The 23,867-nt window shown below is 30.6% G+C and overlaps 1 protein-coding gene and 1 long non-coding RNA gene across 4 annotated transcripts in view; both read right to left on the bottom strand.

Moving 5' to 3' along the window:
• Positions 1-2,557: 2,557 nt before the first annotated feature.
• Positions 2,558-3,907, bottom strand: LOC126883401 (uncharacterized). Its single transcript, XR_007697638.1, has 2 exons — positions 3,577-3,907; positions 2,558-2,707 (listed from the first exon to the last, which is right to left on the bottom strand). It is a non-coding gene; the product is annotated as an uncharacterized LOC126883401 (long non-coding RNA).
• A 4,443-nt stretch (positions 3,908-8,350) lies between these two features.
• Positions 8,351-23,867, bottom strand: part of LOC114325191 (NADPH-dependent diflavin oxidoreductase 1) — a 30,350-nt gene continuing 14,833 nt past the window's right edge. For all 3 annotated transcript variants that reach the window (XM_028273199.2, XM_028273192.1, XM_028273187.2), the window contains 3 exons: positions 21,139-21,807; positions 18,348-18,574; positions 8,351-8,622 (listed from right to left, as the gene is read on the bottom strand). In XM_028273199.2, the coding sequence (XP_028129000.1) occupies positions 8,397-8,622; positions 18,348-18,574; positions 21,139-21,807 (1,122 nt within the window). In that variant the 3' untranslated portion in view covers positions 8,351-8,396. The remainder of the gene's footprint in view (positions 8,623-18,347; positions 18,575-21,138; positions 21,808-23,867) is intronic.

The raw sequence follows: 23,867 nt of genomic DNA, 5'->3' as shown, positions 1-23,867 counted from the left end.
TACTAATTTTATCCCATAAACACTTTGAAATAATACATTTTTTAGTTCCATGACTGTTATCAATTGTTGGATATCATATTGGCTACCATATTCGCTATTGTGGCTTTATTGACAGCAGCTCTAACTAATGATGATGGAGTCGATTTTCCATACTATGGTCTTAGATTGTTCAGCTATGATTGTGAGATTCTACCAGAACCACATTTACCTTGGATCTTTCTCTGAATTATCAAATGCAAAAGTTCATATTTTTTAGGGTGTTTCATACCTAAGTATTATTGACCTAAGTATTCCAGCTTGTGTCTCTTTAGTCAAATGGAAATTATTATATGAAACTCTACAAGAACACATTCATATTATAATCAATTAAGTATATTAATTTTAATCACAAATGTTTATTGGTTGAGAGAGTGACTTTTTTACTTATGCTCAATCAAATATTTTTACTATTTTCTGTTAGTTTTTTAATAGTTATTTATGATATAAGTGTTAAAAGTACACATTTAAGGCACGCATGTGAAAGTCTGCAATTCACATGAGTGCCTTAAAAATGTACTTTTTAACACACATATCATACAATATTTTTTCTGCAAACGTAATTACAGAATAATATCTACAAAAACTTTTTTCTACAACCGTGTTAAAAATTCAATTTTTAGCACTCCATAAGAGCATTAAAAATGCTACTTTAAGGCACAAGTGCTTTAAAATTTTTATGGCACTGCAATTCGTATTGACAGTATAGACAATTTTGATGTAATGTCACAAAAATATAAAAATGGAATGTCGGTCAAGTTCAAGTAAAAGTTTTTGTAGATTACTGTACAAAATTACGGTACCTGTAATTACGTTTGTAGAAAAAATATTGTATGATATGCATGTTAAAAAGTACATTTTTAAGGCACTCATGTGAATTGCAGAACTCGCTATCGCTCATTCTGCAAACTTTCACATGAGTGCCTTAAACGTGTACTTTTAACACTTATATCATAAATAACTATTACTTGAACTGACATTCCATTTTTATATTTTTTTGACATTACATCAAAATTGCCTATACAGTCAATACGAACTGCAGTGCCATAAAAATTTTATAGCACTAGTGCCTTAAGGTAGCGTTTTTAACGCTTGTATAGAGTGCTGAAAGTTGCATTTTTAACACGGTTGTAGAAAAAATAAATTTGATGTATATTTTATCTAAAAAAGTATTTAAGCACTTAAATATTTTTTCAAAAATAGAATATTTTTATGAACTTCTTTAATTCTTTTTTATTTTAACTTTAATGCAATCTGTTATCATTATAACAATATGACAGATATAAAAAATGACACAGTGGGAACTACACTCAGGGGTGAGAATTCTTTACATATTTATATTAATTTAGTCTACATTACCATATTTCTGACTTTTTTACAAATTAGTAACTACTATCTACTTCCCAGTGGTGTAGAGATCTGTAACTTTTCTTAACCCTCTAGTGCCCTAGTTTGCCTCAAGGTGGACCATAATAAAAATTTCCATGCTTACTATTTAAGTATTTTATAGCTGCAATACTGAAACCAGCCTCTGGACTAGATCAGATAAGCATCCAGCTTTTAAAAGTTTGGGTGATCAGACAGATTTTTACCCTATAATTTTCAGTTTAGCATGATATTTGGTAGTGGTACTAAAAACATCGGACATCATAAACGACTTCGGATTAGAATCTTAATAGTTTTTGCATATTTGTATTACTGGCAGTTCCCCAGATTTAAATCCTGTACATCCAGACTTGTCGTAGTATTGCCTTATAGAGAAGAAGTTTGTTCTGGATACATTTTTTTGTAAAGCATGCCCAGTTTTAGTTGTTCCCATAGAGAGTAGTCTTTATTTTCACTTTCAGAAAGATTTTTCAAAAAATGTTTTAATACTTACCAGTATCTTTGTTTCCGTTTAGTGCTAAGATTGTTTTGTTAGAAAGCTGTTACTTAATTTTTTTTTAGATACATTTGATTTCCCGAGCAAGGGTCATCTTTATCAACTGCTACCCTAATTAAAAAGAGATTGTTGAGTTACTTTATATTATTATATTTTTTAGATACCTGCAATTTCCATCTACAGACTTTAATGGATCTCCAAATTATTAGAGTACCAACCAAAGTATGTAGGTACTATAAAAATTATATGTAACTTTTTAATATTTTAGATTTATTTTGATATTTTTGTAATTAATTTTTGATTTTGTAATTCATTGTAAGATATACATGATTTGTGTTTATTGTATTTTATTTATTAATATTTTTATTTGAACACATATAAAATTATATCACTATATATTATAAAAGTATGAAATACATTGATTTGTATTTGACAATAAGTTTTTAATTCACTACACTAAGTTTGCAGCAATAACATTTCTTCGTATTCTCTATACACGTAACATACAACCATTATTTCGATTTTCCTCATCTGGAATCATTTTCGTTGGAACTTTATTATGTTCTTCACTTCTTCATTGTTTTAAAAAGAAAGATGTTCTTTCATAATCATATGAAATGTTTGAAATCAAAAAATATATTATAATGTTTGAAGTTTGTATTTCACTACACTAAGTATGCAGCAATAACATTTCTTCGTATTCTCTGTCCTTCTAACATACAACCATTATTTCGATTTATCTCATCTTGAAACATCATTGGAACTTCAAGATGTTCTTCACTTCACTATCTAAAAGAGGAAGACATTCAATCATACTATCCAATGTAACACAGAAAATAAATATAATGTTTGCATTTTTAGCAATTTTTGCAGGATGTACCACGTAAAGTTGATACACAATTAAAAGTGACTGATAAAAAAGCATAAAATAAGTTTTGTTTCAACTTTATAACAGTAAGAAGTACATGATCAAGTGCGTTCATAACAAGTCTATCCCTTTCGAATCCCTATGCAGTAGCTATTTCGACACTTTCAACAATCACATTTAGAAGTTCAAAGGATTGTATTTCTGTAACTGTACTTGATTCAGCATTGTTTTTAATTAGATCCATACATTTAATTGTTTAGGTAAAAAAATTGTTTCATTCAAAGATGACACATCCACAAATATGACTTTGAGTCTCACTTAAACAGAATTTTTCTTGAGGATAATCTGGTTTTTACTAAAAATGTCAGAAGAATCGTTTTTACAAGTTGACACATTTGATTCTGAAAAGTCTTGGATAGTTTACTGGCTTCCAATTAAACAGGAATTCCATTTCCAATAACCTGGCTTTCTTTACATTCTCTAGTTTTTTGAGTTGTTGTATATTTTCATGTCTTTTGAGAGACCTTTTTAAAATAATTTTTTTAACTGTATTGGTACTTTTTTTATGACTTTAGCAAAGGAATTGCATTTGGCCTTAATCATGCATGTTTTGTTGGCAAATCTAATTAATAAAGAGGTAACATTTAATCATAAGCTTTGAAAACAGATCAAAAGTAACCTTAAAAGTACATGGCAGTTTATAAATGTCTATTGTATAATAATAATTAGCTTTCTTAAAATGAAGTGAACTCTTTTGATAGGATAAACATGTTTTAATTGTAATACTTACAGTTTTCCAGTCGTTTAATTGATCATTTTCATTTTATTCCCAAAATAAACAGTTACAACCACATAACCCCATTTGTAATAGGTGAACAAATTCGTTATTTATATGTTATTTATGCGACTTTTGCTGTTGAATCCAATTTTAGCACATTTAAAATATATTAAATATTGTTAGCAAATCGATTTTGTTCACTAATATCTTTAGAAAACGGTATTATAAGCAGAAAAAAACAAACTTTTCTATATGTAAACATTGTAAATGTCAGCACAATAGGTCCCGACGGCGGCCATGACACTTTGGCAGTTAGGAGGGGGTACGATTACGGTTTATCCCAATACAATACGTTTTAAATACTGAATTTAAGTTTTTTTAATGTTCCGTAATATCTAATTATAAATTAATATATTAATCTTACCGCCATCTACACGATAATTGTGAAAGTATCCGAAGTACGAAATTCATATTTTATCAATAGAACGTCAAAATGATTAGCAAAATCTTAAAAAAATCGATTATAATTTAATTACTTTTTTGCGTTGTAAATATTAAGCGATAATAATTAAATAATAAATTTAAAAATTACCAGTGAAAGTTGATTAGTAATCCGCCAGGAGCGACACCAGCGAAGCTCACAGCGTAGAGAAATCCTGTCTGCGTAAATTTTAGGTGGGTGTACGACCGACGACAGCGTTTGTCATCGGCCATGGTTCGTTCTCGGAGCTGTATTTTCTATCAAAAGTTCTACTAATTAGGCAACCAAAATTGCACTTCTAAAATAATAAAAAAAAACTAGAATGACAAATGAGGTGTCAAATGAAAGCTTATAATCCAAGGAAGGGACTAAGGTGAGATATTTGACCTAGTCTGTCTGTTCGTCGGTCCGTCTGACCGCGATATATAACTCCTCCGTCTATACCAGGTAGAATGGCAAATGCGAGGTGTCAAATGAAAGCGTATAATCCAAGTATGGTACTAAAGGTGATAAATTTAATCTAGACTGTCCGTCCATCGATCTGCCCGACCGCGAATATAACTCCTCCGTCATTATACCAGGTAGAATGACAAATGATGTGTCAAATAAAAGCTTATAATCCAAGGATAGTACTAAAGGTGAGATATTTGACCTAGGCTGTGTGTTCGTCCGACTGCGAATATATAAAATTCCTCCGTCACTATACCAGGTAACAATTGAGGTGTCAAATGAAAGCTTATAATCCAAGCAGGATGGTACTAAATGTGCGAAATTTGACCTAGGACTTCCGGTTTTAGAAATGCGACCAGAAGTACTGTTTTATAAAGTCACCGGAATAGTACCGTGATATATTATTAAATTAATATTTATTTGACGGAAAACTCCATTTTACAATTAAAATTAAAAGTCAAAATTAAACATTGAACACAAGTTAACTTACATTACTTACAATTAAACTAACGACATCAAAAAAAATTTTAAAATCAAATTAAAATAATTCACGTGAAATAGTCCTTTTAAAAGCATTTAGTGTGACTCCCATAATGTCTATATTTGGAAACTCATTTACACTAGAAACAATTCTATTTAAAGGCATATTTTCTGCATGACGTGTATTGCACGATCTAGCGGATAGCAAGGGACATCTTCTCAAATTCCTAGCTGGAACATAAAAATCTATTCGACCCAGAATGCTAGGTGCAACAATAATACCATTTAACACCTTAAATACGAAATTAAGGTCAAAGTATCGCCTGCGATCCTCTAGGCGGTGCAAATGAAACATCTGCATGACCTGACTGGAATTCAATTGCATTCCTCTAGTAACTAATCTATACCGCAGATATCTAACGAATTTGTTTTGAATCGATTCAATTCGATATTTGTGATTCTCATAACTTGGACTAAAAATCACTGAACAATACTCTAGTAATGAACGAACATAACTCAAAAACAATCTCACAAGTATAAACAAATTATTAAAATCATATGACATTCTGATGACTAACCCTAATGTCCGATTAGCACGCGCAATAATGGCATCATAATGGTCCACGAAACTTAGCTTACTATCCAGTAACACACCTAAATCCTTAATTACCTGAACCCTAGATAAATCCACATCTCCTATCTTGTATTTAAAATCACTGGTGGTCTTATTACGTGAAAAAATAATATATGAGCATTTCGAAGCATTCAATCTAAGATTATTTTCCTGGCACCAATGTACTAAAGAATCCAAGTCTCTCTGCAAACCCTCATAATCAGATTCTGACCTAATGCATTTAAATATCTTTAAGTCGTCTGCAAATATCAGATATTCAAATTTAAAGTTCCTACCAATATCATTTACCAACAACAGAAAAAGCTTAGGACCCAAATGGGAACCCTGCGGAACCCCTGACACGGCTTCAAATCCATTAGAAACACATCCTGCTGATCTTACTTGCAATGTTCTTGCTGATCTTACTTGAATACAAAAAGAGGTTAGTGAGAGTAGAACGTCCGCCTACAAATCCATGTTGGTTGTCCGTAATAATGTTCCTAAAACAATTATCCAAACTTGGCAGAACCATTTTTTCAAATACTTTAGATAAGGCTGACTGAATACAAACTGGCCGATAATTTTTGATATCACTATGATCTCCTGCCTTGAAAATAGGACACACAAAGGAATGTTTCCATCTGTTCTCATCTTGTTTTCCATCAAGATGAGAAAAAATTTTGGTTTTTATATCATTTCCACTTATAAAGTTATAACCAGAAGTGTCGTCTTAGTCGCAGAAATAGTACATGTAACACATCAATAATCGATCAGTATTGAAAAGTTGAGATTTAATTTTTAGTTCCTGTTTTGAAGTCATTTCTGTTTAAACAATGATGACCCAAAGTTTAGTCAAAATGACTCAAAATTAGTAAAATCGTATATCGATCGAAGCAAAGTTACACAAACCGTTCAAATATCGACTTCCAGTTTTACTTTCGATTACTTTGGGTGAAAACCTAGGACTTACGAAGTCCAATTACTTGTTTTATTATTTCTTTACAACTAAGATAAAGTAAATATATTTTAAAAATTATTTCAAATGCTTTGAAATGGTAGGACAAAAATATCAATAATAAGTTAATACAGTAAAACGTCAATAATCCGGATTAATTGGGACCGGACCCCATCCGGATTATCAAATTATCCGGATTATCGAAATTACCTAAAAAAAGGCCAGTATACACATTAAAGTACAACAAACGTTTTAAAATTTTATGTTTTCTCTTGTACAGTAAAGTGTCTACAGGTGAAATTAATCAAAACATTTTTTTATGTTTAAACACTGTATTGTAATTAATTTATAATAGCACCATGTGTACAGTAAAAACATCAGACACTATTTGGGGCTTTTAAAAAAATGTGTAAAATATTTTTGAGCTGCGGTAGAGGTTCGTTTTTCGCAGCGAAGTTCTTAATTTATTTTAAAAGAATCAGATATTTTTGCTGGATACAAATCCGGATTATTGACGGTCCGGATTTTTGACGTCCGGACTATCGACGCTCTACTGTAATACCAGAGAACAAGGACCACATTGTGGTCCAAATACTATTATCAGTGTGCGTCTTGGTAGACGTTTCACGTAAATTGTCAAGGTCAAGACAGCAAGTTAGTTACCATTCCAATCCAGAGATGTCGCTGTCAGTCAATTCTCTTGTCATATTTAACAACTGACAGTTGACAATTAAATTAATTTGTTATTTACTTTTTATTTTACAGTTTGTGGCTTAATTATTTTATTATAAAGGTGTTACGTTTTTAATTAGATTTAATCACAATTTTAATCAAGTGTATTAACCTCCTCTCCGTTTTTATGAGTAGAATTTTTAGTTTACATTGATCATCCCGTGTTGTGTTTCTCCACATTAAAAAAAAACCAATATAATAGATCCTGAAACAGTTTATTCCAATAGACAAGTGTCATCAACATTTCGGACCTATATATTTTTGGAAGTTTGTAAAAGATTATAAGGTAATATTTATCTAAACAATCATCCTACAAGATTCTTTCAAAAATTCTCATTCAACTCGATACACATCAGTGCTTTCACGTGACACATAGCAGTAGTGTTAGCATTTTGAAAACAAATTGGAATATTTGAAGTTTTCAGTAAAATATGGAATAAAACATTGAATTGTCTTTCTGTTGTTTTAATTTCCTGCGAAATTTCATCAAAAGTCCCGCAAAATTTATAATTTGAAATTCTCACGTAATTAAAATTTGTCAATTTAGTTCCCATTCCAATCAAGAGATGGCGTTAATTCGATCCGAAAGATTAACATGGTCGTGAAACGTCTATGAGTATGTATGGTTTGTGGTCTTGGACGCACTCTGACTATTATCTAATATTACCGCTGCTGACATCTATACACAAGTTCTCTAAGTTTCTGAAGATTTCCTACTATAATAATATTACATTATTTGTATAAAAGTAGAAAATTAAAAACATTCAGTTATATATGTAATGTAATTTAATTTGGCTTTTAATAAACAGAACTTCACTTATTGTTATTAAACATTTGTAAGATATGAATTCAAAATACAATTTTTGAATTATAACTAGTTCTACTAGTTAGGCAACCGTATATGCAGAAAAAGTTTAAAAATGGTTTTTACAACTCCGCATCTTTATATTAGTACGTATTCCAGTGTTTTATTAATATTTTTTACAACTAGCCACGAAATATGCTTAATCTATTAATGAAGAAATAGAAATAAGTACTCTGAAAATTACAAGGGATAAAGAAATAAAACAAATAGTTATAAAAACAATTTAATATTTAATTTAACAGATAATAAAAGAATACTATGACCAACACTCTGTTTGGTATCTACCCGTCTTTTCTAATATTTCTATATATTTTGTAGCTTCTTCTAAACTTAAATGACCACATTCTTGACATACTTCAATAAACGTTTTCCTCACTTCTTGTGGCATGTTCTTTGCGCTGCCAGCCACAAACACATACGCATTGTTCTCTAGAGCCTCCCAAACCAGTTGCTTGTTGTCTCTTATTTTGTCTTGAACATACCTTGAAATTAAAAAACAAAACAATTAGTAAAATATACAATTACACAATAATTATTTAAATAAACAATGAATCTAATAAATAGTTATTTATGTACCAAGTCAGTAAAGTGACTCTTTATCGAACGAGTCTGATATTACGAGAAGAGCGAGCGTAGCGAGCGAGGCGAGTAACAGACGAGTTCGAGAAGGAGTCTTTACTGATGTGGTGCATACAAAATTTTATCGCCAACATATATTTTTTAAATTTAATGTCGTCCGAACCACTGTGGTTATACACGACAACAATGGAAAATACATATTAAAAATAAAAAGAGATTGTACTATTAAGTAAATACATATGTACTAACTAAAAGTATATCTGAAAAATTTGTGATACAATTAAATATCTTTTATTCCTATTTCCGTTAAAAACTGTATGATATTGTTGTTATTTGTATTGTCTCTAAGAAGCTCAGATATGTCGCTGGGAAGGTTGAGTTTACTTCTAGTTTGCTGGTATATTTGACAATCGGTTAAGATATGTTTTATTGATATAAAATAATATTTGCCAACATAATTGTGTGTGGTTGGGATATTGACTGCGAATCGCCTAATCATATTTACCTTTGATTCTTATAAAAATAAATACAATTTATTAACATTTTATATCAATATTATTAATGTTTTTAAACAATATCAGTATGGTAAAAAAAATCTACATCCAACATAATTTGATATTGGTTTTAACACTTACTTGCAATTTACAATTTAAGAACTTTTTAAATTTTAGACGTCATAATAATTTCATGACAGTGATGACAAATAAATTGCAAGATGGCCGCTTTCGATTTTTAATCGATAGTTATCAATATTGAATAATTACTAAATCGGTAAAGTTTTAATTTATTTTATATGACAATATACAAAATACTACAGAATTTCACTTTTTAACATAAATTTAATTGATAATATCGCAAATTGCGTACAATATTTTTAATAATTAAAGTAAATACATTGTAAGTCCACTCAAATACACGCCATTCGAGTACTATCATCGACCGCTTACATTCAATCTGGGTTAATTTGATTAATCGCGGCAGGTAAAGTAAAATTCTTCTTTCAGTACAATAAAGTGTTACTTTACTGCCGCAAATGAGTACAATAATTAATGACTTTAGTGACGGTTGGCGATAAAAAATATTATCACAACATGTTTAATGGCATAATACGGTATGCGGCAAAATAAACAGTAGGTACTGAAATTCGTATGCCTCAAATTTGTATGTGTCAGGCGCCGAAACGTACCGAGTGGTTTTCAAATGTTGTTATAACATATATGTGAATGTTGTGATAATATTAGGTGCTTCAGAATGGTTCTCAGTTTTGCAGAAAAAAATTTTATGGTGGTGTACTATTTTCGGTCATAAAGAAAAGGTCACGAAAACGGTCCAAGCTTTAAATCAACAATGGTTCCAGCAGGTGTCACACTGCCAGGGAATCTCTTCGAATACTGCGCGATCATTTTGGTAGTTGCCACTCACTAGAACTAACGCCACCAGATGCGTACATATGGGGAATGCTGAAGGAGTCAGACAGATCCACCGTCTGCCATTTCGGAATTGCGGACTAGAATTAAAGATTTTTTCGTGCCAGGGGCAGTGGCGGATTTAGAAATTTGTCTTGGGAGGGGAAATTTGCCTTATGGAGAACTTCCAATGAAAAACCAACCAAAAGACGTAAAAAAGATAAACTGATGATTACATAAAAGGCATAAATAATAACTTATAGTTACTACAAAATCAAGATTACGTAGGTCAAAATTTCTGACGTCAGACCACTGCCAAATCATTAAAATGTGACTTTTCATTGTGTCCACGTTAATGTCATTACTTGTCAGATATTTTCTTTGTTTTTGTTTGCTGTACAAATAATACATCTAATTCTTTATTCTAATTAATGATGTCAATCGGTTTTCCTTTCTTGCCGAAATATATTATTAATACACCGAAATATTTGTAATGTTAATTAACGTAAATAAACATCAACTTTAAAATTGACATTTCTCTAGCACAGCTGTACGACACCCACACGGAACTGACCGATCTTGCAAAAATGTCAACATGGTATTATAATAAGAAAAACGTAATCGCGATTACATTGAAAATTATATTAATTTAATACCCAAACACATTTTTTTATTAATAATATAAATTTTGTGAAACAGTCTTTTAAGTTAAATACTCCAGAAAATAATAATTTTTATTTAAATATATTAGACAATCGTACGCTACTGATGTGACAGTTCTGTGTTACTACATTTTTCCTTCATTTCGTACACAATTTGTTTCAAAATATAGTTTTACAACACTAAATAAATATAGCTTAATTTAAAAACTATTGTAATTATTGTTGTTAGTCCTGTCGCCAGGGGGGGTACAACGGCCTCCTTTATTCAGATGGACTTACCCAAGTTTTTTTCATGTATTTTGACCCGTAGAATACGAATTTTTTGGGTAACAGTTGATCAGGATGTCGATAAGATTGTTATTGACCAAGAACTTGAGGAATTACATAACAGAGGTTTCTCACAAAACAAAACATTTTTTTGTATTTTTTGGGTCATTCTAAGTAAAAAATGTTCTAACAAGTTTTCCCGTAGGATGCTCAGTTTTCGAGATAAACGCGGTTGAACTTTCAAAAAATCGAAAAACTGCTATTTTTAAACCCGAATAACTTTTGATTAAAAAATAAAATAGCAATTCTGCTTAGTGCCTTTGAAAGTTTAAGTCAAATTATATCGGTTTTGATTATTTGCATTGCTAAAAATTTATTGTGTTATTGTTAAACAAAGCTACAAACACCTAGTGCGTGAGTGATGTTTTCTATGATTTCTCATTTAAAATCTAACGAGTAGGTAGAATAGGTACTAGTGCAATCGAGGCTATTTCTACGTAGCATGCGTTAAAATGCATGTAAAGGCACACTATGCATGTAAAGGGGAAACACTATGTGTTTATAGCTTTGTTAAACAATAAAAAAATAAATTTTTAGCAATGCAAATAATTAAAACCGATATAATTTGACTTAAACTTTCAAATGCGGTAAGCAGACTGGCTATTTTATTTTTTAATCAAAAGTTATTCGGGTTCAAAAATTGCAATTTTTCGATTTTTTGAAAGTTTAACCGCGGTTATCTCGAAAACTAGCCATCCTACGAAAAAAATTGTAGAAACATGTTTTGCTTAGAATGACCCAAAAAATACCAAAAAATGTTTTGTTTTGCGAGAGATCGCGGTTATGTAATTCCTCAAGTTCTTGGTCAATAACAATCTTATCGACATCCGGATCAACTGTTACCCAAAAAATTCGTATTCTACGGGTCAAAATACATGAAAAAAACTTGGGTAAGTCCATCTGAATAAAGGAGGCCGTTGTACCCCCCCTGGCGACAGGACTATGTGTACCTATACTATTGTGTTTGTATTGAGAAACATATGTCAAATCAAAATGCTTCTTTAATAGATTATGTTGAACAAGAACGAAATAATGGGATTCCCATTTACCATTAACTGCAGAGAAGTAAGTTAAAGAATTTTGATTTCTTGGATTAGGTTTATTAGAAATAAAATTATTATTATATTTAAAGATCAGAAAGTTTTCTTATGAATTTTAGCGTTTGCAGTACCTACTTAGTTTTAAAAATATTAAATAATCTATTTTAATGATTATACCTACACTATGATAATATAGTTGTTAATTAATATATTTCGGAAAGTAATGAAAACCAATTGACATAATTAATTAGAATAAATAATTATAGATATTATTTTTATAGTAAACAAAAAAAAAAAAAAAAAGAAAAATATCTCTTACAAGGAATGACATAAACGTGGTCATGATGAAAAGTAACATTCTCATATTTTGACGTGAGAATACGTGTGCTCTTACGTCAGAAATTTTGACCTACGTAATCTTGCCTTTGTAGTAAAAAGACTATAGGCGTTTAAGTTCCCTTAATTAATTCTCACCTTATCACCTGTCTGCTTATCTACATGAAAATCCAACAGAATTCTGCTTCCTTATACTCAAATATGAGTAAAATGAAATAAGAAAAGACAGCTTTAGATTTAATTCGATTCAGGGACCACGACAATAAGTTAACATGTTTCTTCTTTTTAGAGTGAAGATGGTGGTGGCCACAGAATCGAATTAAATATAAAACTGTCTTTCCTTATTTTATCTCATATTTGAGTACCAAAGAAACAGAATTCTGTTGGATTTTTATCTAGAAAAGCGGACAGGTGATGAATGCAAATTGTAGATTCTCTTATGTCCGCTATTTATCGGTATGTTTGCTTTGTAAATTGTAAAAAAATGCAGACAATTAATTGTTACCAAGAATTCTGCATTCCGACCCAAAAGAAAATTTTCTCATTTGTTTAAATAGCCGTTCGCTAATGCGTCTAGCAGCAAACAATTGTTGATTATTTTGCTTAGCAGACAGCCAGATTTAGTTCGTTTCAGGGTACACCACTAGTACGTTCTTTAACGGTAAAATATTGCAAAACCTCTAAATTTTAAAGAACCGCTTGGATTGACATAAAATTTGACATACATAGTGTGACCAACTCCACTTCAATATAATCCGGGACAAGGCTGAAAAAATACCTGAAATCCGGGACTTTTCAATGAAAATCGGGCCATTTTTTTTTCAGAAGACGATAATTAAAATACAGAAACAAAAAAAAGTCCACCGTTTTAGTTCTCGTCGAACGATATAAAATGCATGTATTTTTGATGTGGTATTAGTATTACACTAGAAATTGTCGAATTTTTTTCGTCCCACCAATTCAATTTGATGTGAATTCATAGAAGAATAACATATTCAAAATTTCAAAATAGAATTTTACCAAAACGTTGAAAAATCGAATGGCCCGGAAGCCTTGTCCGGGCAGCGGCGGATCCAGCATCGTTAAGAGGGGGGGCCGATTGGCTAAAATGAAAATCGGATCGAAGAACTGAAAAATACCTGTTCAGTAATTTTTAAAAATCTATCGGACACCAAATACGACCCCCCACTCCAACCCCTGGATGTGGGGTGGGGCTCAATTTAAAATCGTAATGGAAACCCCCAGTTTTTATTGCAGATTTGGATTCCTTACGTAAAAGTAAGCAACTTTTATTCGAGACATTTTTTCTATTCCATAGAAATAGAATAATATAGAAATAGTCTGTCTCGAGAAATATACTTCCAAATGAAAAGCTAAAAAACACATGTTTAATAGTTTTCAAAAACCTATCGAATGACACTGTGTCGTGTTTGGTGGCATTCGATTATTCGATAGGATTTTGAAAAATAGTCAACTTGTGTTTTTTGATTTTTCATTTGAGAGTGTGTTTCTATAGATATTAAACAATTTCTATAAATTACCTATGGTATCACGATAAATCGTTTTTTCGATTATAGCGTCATCTATCCAGAATTCGAAAAAATGTCCCAAATAAAAGTTGCTTACTTAGGAATATAAATCTACAATTAAAACTGGGGGGTTTCCATTAAATATTTTAAAGTTACCCCCATCCCACTTCCAGGGGGTTGAGTAGGGGGTCGTGTTTGGTATCATTTGATAGATTTTTAAAAATTATTGAACACATATATTTTTCATTTTTTCGATCCGATGTTCATTTCGCGAAATATTCAACGGTTTCGCTACTTTTGGGTTGGGACACCCTATATATAAAGTTGATGAAATAAAAACAAATATATGTAGTGAATTATCATTAAAATTAAAAAAAAAATCCTACAAAATGAGACTTTTATAAGTTAACAGTACAGTACAGTAGTTTCGGAAATGTAATAATGAATTAACCGAATGTAAGTTTCAAAAAATCAAAATACTTTACTTTTTTCAAGGCAAAAAAATTCATGTCGAAATATTAGTTTTAATTTTATTTCGTAATGGGAAAGTACATCATGTGACACCTCATTTAAAATCGTTTGAAATACTGATTACAAAAATGTATAATACGTACATGCGCAAAATTTTGGTCAAATGCTTTTTAAACGCATTTTTTTTCGAATCCTGAGAAAACTAATACGAGAACCTTTGAAAAATTTAAACGCAGAATAAAATATTACATCATTACCGAGGGCCAAAAGTCCATTAGAATAAACAAAAAATCTCTTTTGAACGATATAATTTAAATTAACACGCTGACGGACAGATCGTCTATAGACGTCTAATTTCCATTGATGTAATGTGACACAACGTCTATAGACGTTGCATTTTCCCCTATTCTACTTTGCAAAATACATATTATAGTGTCACAACTCTTGCTTATACATTTGACGCACTGTCCGTCAACGTGTTAAAAATCACACTCAATTTTCTCTTTTTTTCACCCCTGTAACTTATTAAAATAAACATTATAGAAGTTTTCAGGGACTTTCGACCGTCGGTAATAATGTAATCTTGCATTTTGCGTTTAAATTTTTAAAAAATACTTATTAGTTTTCTCAGGATTATAAAAAAAATGAATGCATTTAAAAAGCATTGGACCGACATTTTGCACAAGTATTGCCTATACATTTTTGTAATCAGTATCTCAAAAGCTTTTAAATGAGGTGTCATATGATGTACTTTCCCACACGAAGTTTAAAATTTAATTTATTACCATAATTTTATATATGTGGATGATTGCATCCCGCGACATAAATGATAGTCCAAGTAATGAAGCTTAAAATAGTACAAAACCTCGCAATTTTTACAGAATGGATCGATTTGCTTGAGAATTTAAGAATAAGTAGTGGATAGTCCAAGGATTAAAATCTATATGATTCCGAAAGGCGCTTTTACCATGGGGGTGATTGCCACTCCATCTCGGGGGTGAAAATTTTTTATTATATTTTGACCGCAAAAGATAATAAAAACATTCATTCTAAACAAAAAACTTTCTATGCATTTTTTGATAAAATTAATAGTTTTCGATTTATTCGCTATCGGAAGTGTTAGTTTTATATCGAAAAAATCAATGTTTTTAATAAGTTTTCTGCTAATAACTCCAAAAGTTTTCGTTTTATCAAAACAACTTTGCTTAACAAAAATGTACATTTTGAAAAAATAAACAAAGCTCTTTTTTTTAAATCTTCTTTAAGACCAATAGTAACAGAGCTATACTTTATAATATGTTAGTTCTTCTTCGTCAAATGCTAAATATTGTAGTTTCAAAGTCAAAAGACGGGAAAACTATATATTTTTCGAGGATTACTTATGCAAACTAATTTAAAACATTTAAAAATATCTATCTCCAGAAATAAAAAAAAAAGTCTCTAGCTCAAATATTAAATGACATACTGAAATGAATGTCAGCTCCTATTTTTTCAGCGAAACAGTGATCGGAAGCAGCCCCCTAATTACCACCCTAATTAAAATTAGTAATTGACCTTATTTGGTCTTCTTTATTTATGTATTATTAATGGGTACTAAAAGTTTGACCGACATAGAATGATTAGTTTTTAAATAAATGGAGTTAAAAGCGAAGAACGAATTTTTGTAGTTTGGAAATAAATCGCCATTTCTTCGGAATGAAACGATTGGCATCAGATATACGAAAAAATGTTTAAATGTGATATTGTAGCTTATTTAATTCCCAACAATATGGTTTGCAAAAATTTTTCCTACAGCAAAAATTGAGTAAGCTATTGACAATTAAAACTTGTAATAACATGCAAAACCACCTTAACCAACCCTTTCAAAGTCTCCTCTTTTTGCGACTGAGGATTTTTAAAAGATTTAATATAAATAGGCTCATAGACCTTATAAAAACCTACAGCATTATTTTTTTACTAAACTTTCCAAGATAAAAAATTAAAAAGTTACGGTTAAGAAATCAATATATTTTTTTGAAAAAAAAAACAAGGAGAAATCCAATTGTAAGCATAATAATGTAAGCTAGCAGTGTTTTTAGTGATTTACCTTATTCATTCTTATTTATTTATGTATTATTAATAGATTGTAGAAGTTTGACTGGCTTAGAATGATTAGTTTTTAAAAAACTGGAGTCAAAAGCGAATTTACGAATTTTTGTAGTTTGGTAAAAAATGCCATTTTCTTCAGAATAGAAAGATTAGCATCAGAGATACGAAAAAATGTTTAAATATGAAATTGTAGGTTATTTCATTTCCAAGAAATTGGTTTGAAAAACATTTTTGTACGGCAAAAATTGAGTGAATCGTACATGAGTATATCATCGAAAAACATTAATTTTTTAGATATAAAACTAACAATTTCGATAGCGAATAAATCGAAAACTATTAATTTTATCAAAAAAATGTATGGAACGTTTTTTGTTTAGAATGAATGTTTTTATTAACTTTTGCGGTCAAAATATAATAAAAAAAAATTTACCCCCGAGATGGGGTGGCAGCCACCCCCATGGTAAAGGCACCTTTCGGCATTATATAGATTTTGATCCTTGGACTATCCACTACTTATTCTCAAATTTTCAAGCAAATCGATCCATTCTGTAAAAATTGCGAGGTGAAAAGCTTCGGTTCCTGGACTATGACTATCTATCGTACTCGTGTAGAAATACTTAGTTCTGTCAAACGTGATATAAAATAAACTTATATAATATATAAGACATACATTTCATGCATATAAGACATACCTTTTTCCATAAAACTCTCGAAAGTAGAATTGATATTTACTGCATCATCGTTGATTTTTATTGGACATATTGAAAAATCGCATGACTTGTTTTGAATGCTCGCAGAACTTAAAAATTTAATCCAAGATCAGTAGGTCTCATAGTATGATCTATCTGATAAGATGTACCTTGTACATATTTATTATCATAATTACTATTACTATTATCACCCAAATTACGTTGATTTAAAAAAAAATTATCAGTTATATTGCGAAATTTGAATTTTTTACTTTTAAAGTTCTCGGTAAAAGCTTCTGATTCCTTTCGTTTATTTGACATCTTATAACTCTTCGTAAATCACAAACTATATTAATATAAAAAAAAGAAGAATAAACTCAAAATACTATTAATCACGCTAACAATTTACAAACTAAGATCTGTACGAATCAGTATTAGAGATGTTACTTGCATCGATACCCAAAGCCAAAATACACTAATTACTAATAATTAATAAGGGTGTGCTTTTTTCGTGGTCAGCTAAATCGGCGCGGCGTCTGAACATATTTATATTTTCGGCGAATTAATATAGTTTTTGATAGGCGCGCAATTTTCGAGGGATTTTCGGCGAATCTCTTTGCAAACGATTTTATAATTATACGTGGAGATGCTTAAGTATGCGTTCACAGTATATAGGATTACATATTTTTTTAAATATGCTTATTGTGATCATTTTTAATTCTTAATTTATAAGGATTATAAATTACTCATTTCCAAAAACACTAGCGTCACTGGCCCGTTTTAGCCAAGCGCATACTAATAAAATATATTTATATGTAATTCATAATTCATATAATATTGTAATTTTAAAACTGTATAATTATCCATTTGAAAAAATAAATGAATGTTTTTGTAATCTTTATATTATAATTAAAAAAAAATAAATCACTTGGGTTGAGAGGGGGGGCCGATCGCCCCCCCTTGGATCCGCCACTGATGTCAATTGTTGGTGGTGGCCCACGAATTGAATTAAATCTAAAGCTGTCTTTCCTTACTAGAATTTTATCTATTAAACTTTTGTACATTAACATTAAAACTTACACTTTGTGTTCCTCTTCTCTGGAAAAAGCAGTAATCAAATTGAGTTTGTGGCTATCATAAATTTGTTTAAAGTCACTTTTACAAAGAAAATCTTTCTCTTTGTATCGACAACCGAAAAATAGGAACAAATTTTTCTTATTGCTATTATTTTCTACATAACGATCGAATATATAATTTCTAAAAGGTGCTACCCCAGTTCCTGGGCCTACCATTATCACAGGTACATCCTAAAAAATAAGAAGAATAATTAGAGAGAGTCAGAGTTTTGACAAAAACATCAACTACATAAAGGGATCCTATTATTATATATGAAATAAAAGAGAAAATAAACCAGAAAGACAACAGCTGATACTGTAAAAGTACAAAAATGTATCCTTAACCCCTTCCCACCGGACCGGCATACGGCAAGTCGCACCTATTATACGGATTCGCGCGCTTACCGAGTGGATTCGCGCATTTCGGGCTCTGACAGTTATCTGTTAAAATACAGTATCACACTACAACTAATTAAAGGTGGGTTTCCCCACCTTTAGATTTTAATAAGAACATTCGGATTGATCAAAAATTCCTTAAATATGATGCACACAGCTGCACCGCCGTATATGGCGAACGCAAGCTCATGATGCACCCGTGTGCATCACCGTATGTAAGGGGTTAAGCTTGCTCTTAAGGAACTGTTCTCATGACAAGCGCTTAACGCGCGTTTTGATAACGCGCGATTACAACTACAGTCGGAAAAATGAAAGAATACCCATGAACGATCACATCAATCACTTATTTTGTATTTGCTATCTTTTTCTATAACAAACGTTTGTTATTTATAGAAAAAGACAGCAAATACAAAATAATTGATTGATGTGATCTTTCATGAGTATTCTTTCATTTTTCCGACTGTACATACATTTTACTTGAGACCGTTCACATGCTATATAACTTAAAACGCGCGTTAGCATGTGAATGGCCTCTAGTAAAATGTATGTAGTTGTAATATTTACGACAGAAAAACTTTAGAGAAAATACTAAACATAATAAGAAAACAGAATATCTGAATATTCAAATAACAATTAGAACATATTTTTATAAAAAAAAAACAAGCTGAAAATGCGAGCATTATCATAACGAAAACTTTGTTTATATACGTATTTAAATTCATAATATAGAAAATTGCTATTACGAAAAGCTGTTTAGAATTAAAAATTATGTTTTAATGTGCAAGTATATCATTCTAATTTAAATGTTGTGAACTATAAAGATACTTTACTCGAAATTCATATTTTTTCATACCTCGTATAAAATTAATAAAATTTGATTCATGATGGTCGCATCATAAATCTTAGACCAAAAAGAGATTTTTATGAAGAATAACTTTTCTTCGTCAAATTAAAAATACAAGAGTTATAAATGAAAATGATGTTGGTATCCATAATTTGAGAAAATTCGTCAAATATTTTTTCCATTAGAAGGATGTATTTTCATATATCAGAACATACTCTTTTATTCCAAACCACATTTTAAATAACAATTTTCCAATATTGTAAAATAAATAATACATACATGATAAAGATACTTTTTACTGATGAACTTTACTTGGATCTACAGACCGTGACCGAGCGAGTCTCGTAAATTCCACGGCTTTGCGCCACGCTTCACGCAACCGTATTTGCGTACTTGTGTTTCGAGTTGTGTGGTCGTGCGCTGGTCGAGTGGAGTTATAAGGTTTGTTCCAACTCGATACAAAACCGTTCGTGAATCGTTACGCGCATGCGGAATAACGAATAATTATGCGCAGTAACACATTTTTCGTTACTGCGCATACTCGTAACCGTTCAAGAACGGTTTTGTATCGAGTTGGAACAAACCTATAATTTACCAAATTTAAATATAATCGTTTCTACTGATTCATTATTAATATAGTATAATATGTATGCTTTCAAAATATACTCAAATTGTATTTTTATACATTTATTACACATATTATTTTATATAATAATTAAATTCACTATAAAATGTCATTTATATTTTATTAATAGCTAAATAATTTAAAATTTAGTTTGACATTCACGAAGTGTCAAACTGAAATGTAAATAATAACATTTGCTTTGCTTAACAAATTCAGATTAAAAAAGTAGCCTACTTCCTAATCAAAGATTTCAGCTGACGTTTAGTGCGTGGTAGGAAATAATCGGATTGTGACGTCACATTTTAGATTTTGAGGTCGATTATCTCGAAGACGGTTAGAGATATCGAAATGCCGTTTTCAGATTTGGATTCAGAAGACAAAACTACATAAGAATCCATCGATACATCTGCTCTAAGTATTGCAGGAGCGGCAACGCAATAACACACAGACTTTTGCAAATTTATAAACTAAAAGTTTTCGTTGAAAATAATAGAATGTAACAAATGACATGAAACGGACAAATAAAAAAACACAAGTGATAAAAATATAATAAATGTGAAGGGAATTATAATCCGCTTTTATTATTTAATAAAATATTGTTCTGAAGCTATTTCCTTGTGGCATCTTGTCTAATTTACTATTTTATTTGGGAATGAAACCCCAATGTAAGTTTAACTTTATTTGATATTTTATTTAAATGTTTTATATTTTGATAAAGATTTCTGATGTGGAAATGAAACGTCAAATAAATTTAATTTTAAACTTAAATTGTTTCTTTATTTTAAAAAGAAAATAATAAATTAATAAAACGTGCTACAAAAATATTTAAAGAAGCCTTCAAAGCCCACATAATACAACGTATGAGATATGGATTACATATATTGAACTTACCGATTCTTGTGGAAACTTAAAGCTTCCTTTTTTAATCCATGCCGTAATTTCGTCACCTTTCTTTAATCCGGCTAAAAAATTCGAGCCTAGACCAAACCTCTCTTTGGTCAATTTAGTCTTATATTTTACTACAGCAAGAAGAATGTGTATTTCGTCCGGGTGGGCTTTATAGCTGCTAGCTATAGAAAAATCCCTAGGCTTTATAGGTGACATAATGTCCAATAAAACTTCCAACGTCAGATTTTTAGTAGCGTGAGGAAAGTCCTGAAGTACTTCTACGATATTCCTTCTTGGTCTACACGTGTAGGTGTAAAAGTCTTGTTGACCTTCGGCTGATGTGAATTCGAGGCATTTTTCCTTTTCCAGTTCACTGTCTGTTAATTGGGCTAACAGCTGGAAAGTGTGTCTCCGTGGTATGGCCATCAAATCAAAATACTCGGTACACAACTGCTGGAAAGTCAATTCATAGTTTAGAACGTCAGGCAGAGATATCTCAGGATCCTTCTCTCTTATATTTATTATTGTTTCAGGAGGTATATCCACTCCATTGGACGATAGTACTTGCCTGAACTCTTCTATTTTCCAGTCTAGATTTCTAGGCCTTAAGGAAACTACATCTCCAGGATTGTACTTCTGGTTTGGACATTTCAGTTTAATTAATCTAACATCCTAAAAACATAATTAAAAAAAGTTATTTATTGATTTATTACTTGTTTATTTTTTTTTAACTAAAAGGTCCAGTTTCACCAACAACAAATAAGTCAATGAATAGTTTTTTTTTCTTTTTTGGCTTGGACTATGGTCATTCAGCCAGTCTCAATTAAAAGTAAATGTATTAAAGATATTGCCAATTAGTGAAACTTGGTTATTATAATATTATTACAATTTTTTTACTTCTTATTTACCTACTCATTACAGCTAATGTACATACTATGTTAATAAATATAAATATATTATACTACTTGACAATGAATAGTTATTCGTCGAATAAAATTTATTAGACGTTTATATTTATATTTTGTTTCAATAAAATTTTGATAATTTAAAGTTAAACTGGCGGCAAATTTACTTTCTTATAAATATTTACAGCGAGTTTAACTTGCCAATTTACATATTCGAAAAGTAAATATCTATTTAATAAATAAATAAAATAAGTAAAAAAAATGAAAATAATCGTTTCATTTTGATTCAATTCGAGTATCTTGCCATCCTCTGACACCTTATGTGTCGGAATCTATTCCTTTTCAAAGAGGCTTCGCAAGAAGATTGATTTGAATCAAAACGAGACGAGAAGATGGTGCAAATATTAAAATATTTACACCAGAGTATGGTTAGACTGAATAGAAAATAAGTCTTATTTGACGTTAGTAAAATGGAGAAATGTCAGTTTATTGGTCGAATAATTTTATTCATAGAATAAATGGTCTAAGAGCTATCAACGTTTTCGAGAAACTATTTTAAGGCAGCTGATTCTTTCATATATTGTTCCCTATGCTTCCTCGAACACGGTACCGGCCATCTGGCTGCTGATACAGGTTGCGTTCATTAGTGCGCAGCACACCTGTAACAGGTAAATACAAAATCAGGGTGATTGACTAATGTGATAAAGCTTAGTAGATCCGCTATAGTAATAGATAGCAATAAAAGTTAATAACAAAACTTGTAGCCAACTTTGAGCTTCACATTACAAAATTAGTTAGAATGTTACAGGGTGTTCGATATCATAGTGACCAAACTTATGTTTTTTTCAATGGAACACCCTATATTTTATTTTATATTCGAAATCCTGTTAACTTCTATATCACAAAAATATAAAGGTTTGTTATGTTATACAGGGTATTTACAAAGTTATGACCAATGTTTTACGAAAATCGTAATAAGTTCAGCTCCCTGTATAAATAAAAATAAGCACAACAGCAATGGTTTATTGGTGCCATATTTTTTGTTGATTGTCAAAATTTATAAAAATGGTTGATATTGCTAATTTTCTTTATATCGAATACAGGATGGGTCAAAACGCAAGTACATTATTTTCTCAGTAATTTTAAATAGAACACCTTAATTAATAGAAAAATGAAAATATCACGAAAACTAACAAATTTAGGCATAGGGAATATTATACAAAAATTAAAGTACGGCAATGATAATTTTCGGTGGTGATATAAAATACAGGGTCTTTCACTTAAAATTTCTGAGAAAAGAATGTACTTGCGTTTTGACTCACCCTGTATTCGATATAAGGAAAATTAGCAATATCAACCATTTTTATAAATTTTGACAATCAACCAAAAAATATAGCACCAATAAACCATTGCTGTTGTGATTATTTTTATTTATACTGGGAGCTGAACTTGTTACGATTTTCATATAGAATTGGTTATAACTTTGTAAAAGCCCTATATAACATAACAGACCTTTATATTTTTGTGACAGGAAAGTTAAGAGAATTTCGAATATAAAATAAAATATAGGGTATTCCATTTAAAAAAAACATACGTTTGGTCTGCCACTGTGTTATCGAACACCCTGTAACATTCTAACTAATTTCGTAACGTAATGCTGAAAGTTGACTACAATTTTTGTTATCAACTTTTATTGCTATCTATTACTATAGCGGATCTACTGAGCTTTATCACACTCATCAATCACCCTGTATATTGAATTTAAATTATTTTAGGACAAAACATTCTTTTGTCATTACTTTTTAAACCACAAAAATGTCTGGCAAT

The sequence above is a fragment of the Diabrotica virgifera genome, chromosome 4 (assembly GCF_917563875.1).
Source record: "Diabrotica virgifera virgifera chromosome 4, PGI_DIABVI_V3a".
In the NCBI taxonomy this organism is placed as follows: Eukaryota; Metazoa; Arthropoda; class Insecta; order Coleoptera; family Chrysomelidae; genus Diabrotica; species Diabrotica virgifera.
This window is presented reverse-complemented; position numbering and strand designations above follow the sequence as displayed.